General features: G+C 45.7%; 1 protein-coding gene across 1 annotated transcript; it reads left to right on the forward strand.

Moving 5' to 3' along the window:
* Positions 1–242: 242 nt before the first annotated feature.
* STMN1 (stathmin 1) lies at positions 243–5,732 on the forward strand. Its single transcript, XM_004321701.4, has 5 exons — positions 243–312; positions 1,902–1,974; positions 2,475–2,647; positions 4,596–4,787; positions 5,217–5,732. Exons 2-5 carry the CDS (start codon positions 1,962–1,964, stop codon positions 5,286–5,288), a joined length of 450 nt encoding a protein of 149 aa, XP_004321749.1. The 5' UTR covers positions 243–312; positions 1,902–1,961; the 3' UTR covers positions 5,289–5,732.
* The last annotated feature ends 3,678 nt before the right edge of the window (positions 5,733–9,410 follow it).

A 9,410-nucleotide genomic window follows, 5' to 3' on the forward strand; every position in this document is an offset into this window, starting at 1 on the left:
CCGCATCACCCTCTTCCGCGGCCAGACGACCGTCCAAGCCCCCGGCTCACACCTGGAGACACCGCCAAGAAGCCCTCACCCCTCGCATTGTCCTTCTGTCCCGCCAGCCTGAACTACACTTCCCGAGGTGCTCCGGGGTCCCCAGGGGCGGGGCTCACTTGGGCTGTCGGGGGTGGGGAGGGGCCGGCACGTGCCGCCTCTCTCAGCCAATGCGGAGCCCTGCGGGGAGGTCACGTGCCGCTGTTTGGCGCTTTTGTGCGCGCCCGGGTCTGTGGGTGCTCAGAGTGTGGCCAGGCGGCTCGGACCGAGCAGGTGGGTGCGGGGTTGCAGGAGGAGGTGGCGGCGGCGGCTGCAGGCTGGGGGCAGCGAGAGGGACGCGGCCGGAGGGAGGGGCAGGGTCTTGGCAGCGACCCCTTGCTGGAGGGCGGCGGGCGGGGCCGCGGCCCCAGAGGGGCTGGCGGGCGGGGATCGCTCCGCTTTGTGTGTGGCTCGGGCGGAGCCTCGGCTTTGTCCCTGCTCCCCGGGGGCGCGGCCGTGGTGGGGAGGGGGCGCGGCCTGCTGGGCGAGCTCGGTGCGTTAGCCCCGGGAGGTCGTCGAGGAGACAATAGGGGGCGTAGGCCCTCGTTTGGCCCCCACCTTCCTCCTGCAGGCGCGGCCCCGCTGGGGTCCCCATTGTCTGAAGGGGCGGGGCGGCGCCCCCAGGGAGCAGCGCCCGAGAGCTTGACACCCCATGAGAGCGCTCCAGTCCTCATGGCGTGGGGCGCGGACCGCTTGGGTGGCGGCAGATTGGGAGTGAAGGAAAGAGGTGGTGAGCCGATGGTGGGGTACCCCACGTTTTTTTTTCCGGGGACTGCCCCACCCGCCCAGCTGCGGCGAGGGTGGGGGCCGCCGCAAGGTGTTTTTGGCGGGAGTTGGTGGGGGCGTCCGCACGGGGCGAGCCCGGGAAGGGCGGAGTTACCCGGATAGGACCGTTGGCCCCGCCTATCCCGCCCCTTCCCACGCGCGCGGGCTCCGGGGTGTTATGAGTTCGGGGAGATTCGAAAAGGCGCGGGGAGGAAGGGGGCGGGGCCAGAGGCCGGAGTGTAGGGCATGCTCTGATTGGTCGGGGGCGGCCTGCCGCTCTTCCTCGCTTGGGCCGGGGCCACGCCCACCCTGGATCTGGTGCTGAGTCTAATGCTCCGCCGGGGTTAGACCGTGTTGCTGACTCGGATTTTAAGTTCCAGGTGTTGAGACCCTTTATTCCTACGGTTTTGGTACTAGTCTGGGGTCTACAAGAATCATGACCTTTAAAAAAAATCAAGGGATGTAGAATTTTTCATGAAAAATTCTACACAAGGCAGCAACTATTGTAACCTAAAACCTAGAGGTTCATAAAAACTAATTAATGTTACCAGCTGTTGGACAAGGAGCTTAAACCGCAGGAACAATGGGAGTTCGACATTATTGGTTAATATTAGCTTGGGCGTTTTGTTTTCCACATGGCAGACACAGACAAAGCAGGGTTGGGTATTTCATTTGCACAATGAGTTGTAGGCAGTGTTAAGATGGCTCCGGTCTCGCTAGGCGTTGAACCTGGAATATCTTCTCACCAGGGGGAAAATATAGGGGAGGAAAAAATCTTGTGACTTAAACTCCATCTAATTTAAAAAATATAAGTATTTTTTGAACAGGCAACCTCAGTTAACTTCATCTTCTGCAACCAGCGTTCTATTCAATTCACATTTTCCAGTGTTGGAGTATTTTATGGATTTTTATAATTTTCTAGTTAATGATGTCTTATTTAATTCCACAGTAGTGATTTTTCTGACATTGATTTATATGGATGTGATTTGAGGTCCCTTTGAATCGATGGCATGGAAATGCAAAGAAATTGATCGCATGCTTTTGAAAATCGTTTCCAGGGTTTTCCTTGCTAGTGGATTGTGTAGAATACACTGCCAGTCTCTTGTCTTCTGTTCACCATGGCTTCTTCTGGTAGGTAATCTATTTGGAAAATCCGAAATTGTGATGGGCTTCTAATTTTAGGAGATGGCTCAAGTCTTAAGCTTATAATTTGGCACTTGTGTTTTGGTCTTACCAAAAAAAAATCTATTTTATAAATCAGAGAATAATTAAAAAAGAAAAAAATATTATTGCTTGAATGTACTGAGAGCTCATAATTATTGTTTCATTATTAGATGATTTGGCTTGGTGTAAAGCAAAATGTGGAGTTTTGCATAAGTCTTTGTTTTGTTCAGGGAAATGATTGTCAAATACTGATATCTTAGAATGGTATTTATTAATCCAAAAATGTTGAGCTTTGTTTTTCTGGGAGGTGGTATTTAGATAATAATTTCTTGCCTGTAAACACAGCTGCTTCATCAGCCCTAATTCTATTCATTAAATTGATTTGGTTTTTAGAAAACGGTAGAACAGTTTATTAGAATAGGAAAACTCCATTTTTCTGAATATATTATAAATATGATCAAATCCAGATATCCAGGTGAAGGAACTGGAGAAGCGTGCCTCAGGCCAGGCTTTTGAGCTGATTCTCAGCCCTCGATCAAAAGAATCTGTCCCAGAATTCCCCCTTTCCCCTCCAAAGAAGAAGGATCTTTCCCTGGAGGAAATTCAGAAGAAACTAGAAGCTGCAGAAGAAAGACGCAAGGTAAACATCAATTCACAGAAAACAGGATATTTATTAATGTAATATGGCAAATCTGTGTTATTTTTATAAGAGGAGGAAAACAGAATTGTAGCCAGATGGTGATTATAACTGTGAAAATTACATATGCCAGTGGTGGGAACAAAATACCAGCCATCATTTATTGAGCTCCTATTGTGTACCATCTCCTTTACTTACATTCTCCTTTTCTACAGTGACCCTAGAGGGTAGGTGTGGTCTGAGATACTAGGTTAGAAAATGGTCTCAGGAATGTTGTCATTTTTCTGAGTCACATAGCTAGTGAGTATTGGAGCCAGAATTCAAGCCCAGGTCTGCCTGAAACCAAAGTTCATGCTTCTCATGCTTTCTTTTTGAAAAATAGATTTGTTGGTAGATGATTCTTTTTTTGTCTCTTAAGGTTTGGGGTTTTTTTGTTTTGTTTTTTGGGTTTCTGTGTATGTCTGTGGTTTTTTTGTTTTGTTTTGTTTTTTGAGAGCTGTACAATAAAAACATTTTAAATTGCTAGTTATGTGATTGTGTTGCTCAGCTGGCATACTGGTATTGTGGCAGCTATTATCTAAGTACTTCTGTTATAAAGTAGCTATCTTTAAAAAGAACTAGTCAGAAAAGTCAACAAATATTAATATGCTTGTTATAGAAAAATTGAGAACCGCAGAAGTTTATAAGTAGGAAATTAAAAGTATCCGTTATCTTACTTCGCAGAAATAACTATTGTTAACATTTTGGTGTATTTCCCTCTATTAAACGTTTCATTAAGAATTTTACAGAAATTCTCATTTAGTCCCCCTTTCCAACAACCTTGTTTGGGGTAAGTGGGTTTAATTTTAAAATTAGAGGAATGAAGGCACAAAAAGGTGAAGTAGTAACCTGCCTACGACCAACACAGTTAGTGTTTTGAAGTCTGGTACATGTAACCACACACATACACTTTGGGCCCCTTTTTAAGCTGCTGTAGCATGTGCTGTGCACCTTTTGGTGCCGCATGTTTTATGTATGTGTGCTGACCCACTGTCAACATGGAATTATTTCCCCAGGAAGAGTGGCTGTGTTTGCAATGGTGTTTCATCTCCCACCTGCTCTTCTTTTTGGTCTGAGTTGATGGAGTTTGATGGAGTTCACTTAGTTTGAGTTCATGGAAGAGATGTAGCCAAAGGCTGGACAGAGACTTTTTTTAGGAATCAGTGCTGGCCCTGTAGTCATTAGTCTGCGCTTTACATAGTAACTGGCTAAATATAGTGAAACTCTTATCACGACTGGGATTTTGAAGAAGAGAATTAACAGAACTAGTGGCAGATGCTCTGAAGTTTTCATGCAAGTTGATGCTTCCAAACACATTGGAATCTGTTTGGCAATAAGCTATTCTGAGTCTGTTGAAGGAGGCACACCGTGGTAACAGAGCTCCAGTGGTCTGGAATTTAATGCAGCTTCCACAGAAAAAAGCTAATAAGCCTTTCCTTGAAACAAATCCTCTGACTTAAATAGTAGTCTGGAGGCTTAGTCTTAAATTTTCTATCATTGCCATGTATTTTCTTTTTATCAATATGGTTACATTTTTTATAATGACCTAATTTTCTTTAGGTAGCCTTTGAAGTTAAAAAACCAAAATTCTTTACAATAAAGTGTCATTCCTAAGTGCATGTCACTCAAGTCATCTTGATACCATTAAGCAGTAAATCTTACGAATATTTCCTTAAGGAATAATTGGGCAAGAATCTCTGAACAAATACGGGCAGTCTTCCAAAGTAAATACAAACACTAGAAAAAGAATATAATTTTCACGGTATTTTGATATGGATAATTCAGGTCCTGACTTCAGTATTATTTAGAGATCTAATTTTCTATCTTCAATCTTCAATTAATAATTTCTTTTGTGATTTTTAACTACGCTAAGTAACATTTCAGAGCGCCTAGCCTGTTAAATCTTTTCCAGTCCCATGAAGCTGAGGTCTTGAAGCAGCTTGCTGAGAAACGAGAGCATGAGAAGGAAGTGCTTCAAAAAGCGATAGAGGAGAACAACAACTTCAGTAAAATGGCAGAGGAGAAGCTGACCCACAAAATGGAAGCCAACAAAGAGAACCGAGAGGCGCAAATGGCTGCCAAACTGGAGCGTTTGCGAGAGAAGGTTGGTGTCTCTTCTTGGCTTTGAGGGGCTTAAGAGCTTGAGGTTTGATACACCAACGAAGTGGCTTGGACTCTCTGCCTTGATCACATGTGCTTGGTGTCTTTGTCATCAATTTTGGGGTTAACATGTTAAATCAGAGGCATCTTATATTAAATAAGAAGGAATATTCACCAATTCCCAGCATAATTGCACATTCTTTGGAAGAGCAGTAGAAGGCTGAATCATTAGGTTCCATGAGTGACCCAGGAAGTTCAAAGATGATGTCTTAGAACTCTAGTTATGTGATTCCCATAATATATAATTATATAATAATAGTATATTATTATATATGTTATATAACATACTTACTGATGCTGATTTGGGCCTCTTGGGGGTGTGACCTGGCAGGCTTTTTTTACTTGACTGATGGTATATACTGTTTCTTTACAGGACAAGCACATTGAAGAAGTGCGGAAGAACAAAGAATCCAAAGATCCTGCTGATGAGACTGAAGCTGACTAATTTGTTCTGAGAACTGACTTTCTCCCCCTCCCCTTCCTAAATATCCAAAGACTGTACTGGCCAGTGTCATTTTATTTTTGCCCTCCTGACAAATATTCTAGAAGCTGATGTAGGACTGTATAGGTAGATCCAGATTGTATGATGTTGTTTTAGGGGCTAAAGGGGAGAAACTAAAAGTGTTTTACTCTTTTTCTAAAGTGTTGAAGTCTTTCTAATGTAGCTATTTTTCTTGTTGCATCTTTTCTACTTCAGTACACTTGGTGTGCTGGGTTAATGGCTAGTACTGTATTGGCTCTGTGAAAACATGTTTGTGAAAAGAGTATGTAGTGGCTTCTTTCAAACTGTTAGATGCTGAATATCTGTTCACTTTTAAATCCCAATTCTGTCCCGATCTTAACAGATGCTACTGTACTTGAATGGTTAATAAAACTGCACAGTGCTGTTGGTGGCAGTGACTTCTTTCTGTCCAGGTAATAAATTGTCCAGTGATAGAGACCCTCCTAGTTTATATTTGTTCCAGATGGGGCCTTTAGGCTGGCGGAAATACCCAGCACACACATCACTGCGAGGTCCCTGCCCTGGAGTTTCTCGCTCCAGAGTCGTATGCATTGTCTTCTTCCACAATCGTCACTTTGTTGTGATGCCTCGGCTCCGATCAGCTGTTACGATAGTGTTTCAGATGTTTATTGGCAAACAAGCATTTTTTGTTTCTGTGCCCCCATTAAAAAGGCAAATGGTGTTTCTAGAGAATAGTTCAGAGAAATCTTAAGATCCTAGTTAGATATATTTGATGGTTTATTTGCTTTATGTTACAGCTGGGGGTGGCGTGAATCCTAATGCTTTCCTGCCATAGGAGCCATTTCTCAAGAATCAAAAGAGTAGTAAAACCTTGTGGACCACTATAGCAGCCCTTATGCACTGAGAAAGGGAACCTTATTTTCTGGAGCAGCATTGACTTGGGTGGTGAAGGTTGGCAGTTGCTTCATCTTGTATCCAGAGGTTACAGTGTTCACAGTTGTCAAGGATTGCCTCTCAATTCCGGGAAAGCCTTTGGCAGCTTTCCTAGGCTATTTGGGAAATAGCCTTAATTACATATGATTATTTGCTTCTCAGACATCTGTGGAAAAGCTCTTGGAAGCCACGCTCCTTGAAAGTTTCCAGGATGACTGCTAATACTGCAGTGGGGTCTGCATGTTGCCATGCTTATGCCTCTGCAGCTCTTGGTTTGGGTTTCACCAAACTTAGAATAATAGCCTACCAACCCTTCTTCTATGTTGTTAGGATTAAGTGAGTGTGTGTGTGTGTGTGTGTGTGTGTGTGTGTGTGTGTGTGTAGAGCACACTTAGAACTGTATTTAGTATATATTTAGCACTATATATAAATAACTTTTTAACCAGAGGCTAGTGAGTGAGCTAAGTATATACTCTTGAGGTAGAAATGACTATGAAGCTTTTGTATGCCTTGAATTGACTTATAAATTCACAAGGTGATCAATTGTAGGGGTTCTGAAAGAAGGCTGAATTTAAAGAGTCATGACCATGTAGGGCAAACAGGAAAAGGATCAAGTGTAGTTCGGTTAATGATGGCAATGCCTGAACACATAGGCAACGGTGAGGCTTGTGTGCATATAGTAGGTATTAGAGGTTTGCATGGGTGAGGTGGTGCCTCTGGGAGTCTTGAAAGCACCAGTTCTGAGTAGCTGGGATATAAAGATGGCGTGAAGATAGAAATTTGGAGTAATGATCCTAGGTGTCCTACGGTTAGCAGTAAGTTTTTGTTTATATGGGACATGTAGGCTAGGTAACAGAGATCAGGAAAAAGCAAGAAGAGGGTCAAGATGGGCTTGAGAGATCCCCCAGTTAGTTACAGCCAACCCCACAGTGGCCCTGACTTAGTATCAAAAAGTGGTCCTGAGCTCCCACCGTATGACAACAATTGTCACAGGGAACTGAAGGGGATGCATCTTACCAACAAAATCAGAAGCCCTGGCTTTTCTATTTTACCTCTGACCTTTGGAGACGTACTAGTCCTGGGCCTCAGTTTTCTCCAGGATAAAATGAGAGGGTTGAACTAGGTTAAGTAATTTCCACGCAAAGTCTTTGCCTATAATTTGGAGAGAAGGAGGAGTGGGTGTTCAGGAGCTTCTGGGGAATGTCTGTCTGTGCTTTCCTGGGCCCGGGGACTCTCTGTCCTGTACTTAGAGTGAGCAGGGCCAGCCTCTCCTGGCAGGACTTATGTCATAGTTTGGGCTTGTAAGGCCAGAGTGGTTTGACTGTCACCACGGAGCACACTCTGTTTCCTTTGACTTGAGTGGAAAATGAGGTGCGTCCCTTCTTCCTGAGGCTTTTGTGCTTGGACATGGTGATTGAGTGCCCTCAGCAGAAGAGAGAGGTTTGAGGGATGAAGAAAGGCCTTAAATCCACGTTTAACAAGCTGCTAGAGTGTGCCCCACATTGAGCTATGTGCTAGCGATGAAAAGATGAGATGGGGTCCCAGCGCACCTTGTGCTTATGGATGAAGCGGGCAGGAGGGTTGTGGAACACTTTGCTGAGAATACGGTCTCGACCACATGCTTGTACTTGGCCAAGTATGTTTTGGTGGTTTGGTGGAGAGTGTAACCACAGGCGTCGGTGGTCTGGAAAGCTTAATAGAGGAGGGAAGACTTGAGCCAGTCCTTTGAGAAGTCAGGTGTTGACCCAAGCATGCACTGATGAGCACGCACTTTTTGAGAACCTGCCATGATTACTGACTCATGGCAGGCTCTCACTCCCTTTATCCTAAGCAGTGGGGCTTTAGAACACAGGAATGGTAGTGTTCAGTGAACAGAGCCATTTTGAGGGAGAGAAAATGGAGGCAGGGACAGGATGAATTGGAGAGAAGGCGATGGAGACCACAGCAGGAGGCTGTCTCAGCAGCACGGGGATGAAGTGATGAGCGTCTGAGCTGGAGGGGGCCACCCCATATAACTCTGTCCTCCCAGGTAATGGTTTGACCACCTTACTGTTAGTTTGACTTCTGAATCACTGTTGAAAGTGATTTGTTTGGGAACAACAAGAAGATAAGGCCAGGCTTCTTATAGAGGAGATTCCTCCTTTGGACGGGAGGCTGGATTAGGTGCCCTGGAAATTCCCTTCCACATTGAAGACTAGTTGCAGGTCTTCGCTACCTGGTTAGATCAGGGACCAACCATATCTTGGCCATTGAGGATCCCTCCACTGAGCTGAACTTCAAGGCCCCAGAAACATTGCTGGCACTTAAGCCTCTTGCCGTCTGCCTCCTCCCTCTTTGCCCAGGTCAAATAGAAGGTCCCCATGGCTCAGGCCCCTGCCAGTGGAAGCAGGTGTTCTGCACTTCAGCGGCACCAGGAAGGTTTTCTGACTTGTTTTACACAGGCACTCAGATTTGTAAAACAGTTGCAGAGTTTGATAAGTTCTGAAATGCAGCAACCTCAGTGGAGGGGCTCTGGCCCATAGTGGGAAATGCCTAGCTTTCTCCCAGTGTGGTCAAGAGCAGTACCTTCCCTGTCCTTGGGCACCAATCCTACTAGGGGCCAGTGGGCTGTGAAATTGATCCAAGGGGAGAAGAAATAGGCGGGAGATTGGCCAGATGCCCGTGGCCGCTACAGCAGAATGGTGGGTACAAGGAGGTCTGAGCTCTGGGGGTGCAGCAGTCCCTGGGCCTTGCTGGGAACAACAAGAAGATAAGGCCAGGCTCCTTACAGAGGAGATTCCCCCTCTGGACGGGAGGCTGGAGGCCTGTGGCCTTCCACTCCCCTCTCTGGGGAGAAGCTCCAGTATCGCTGGGATTGGGGGGGCCTTGGTGGGGTTCTCTGCGAAGCCTAGGCTCCCTCTTACGTGGTCTCACAGCTCTCTGTACTTCATGGCAGTGGCTAATAATTATTTGCATGATCTCAATGGATTCCCAGAACAACCCTATGACATTATCATGCCCATTTCACAGGCAAGAAACGAGGCAAGTGAGACAGGTTAAGGTATTTGCCCAAAGTGACATAAATGGCTAGGTGTGGAGTCAGGAATCTAACCCAAACTTTTTTTTTGCGGTACGCGGGCCTCTCACTGCCGCGGGCCTCGCACTGCCGCGGCCTCCCCCGCTGCGGAGCAC

The sequence above is a fragment of the Tursiops truncatus genome, chromosome 1, assembly GCF_011762595.2.
Source record: "Tursiops truncatus isolate mTurTru1 chromosome 1, mTurTru1.mat.Y, whole genome shotgun sequence".
Taxonomy (NCBI): domain Eukaryota; kingdom Metazoa; phylum Chordata; class Mammalia; order Artiodactyla; family Delphinidae; genus Tursiops; species Tursiops truncatus.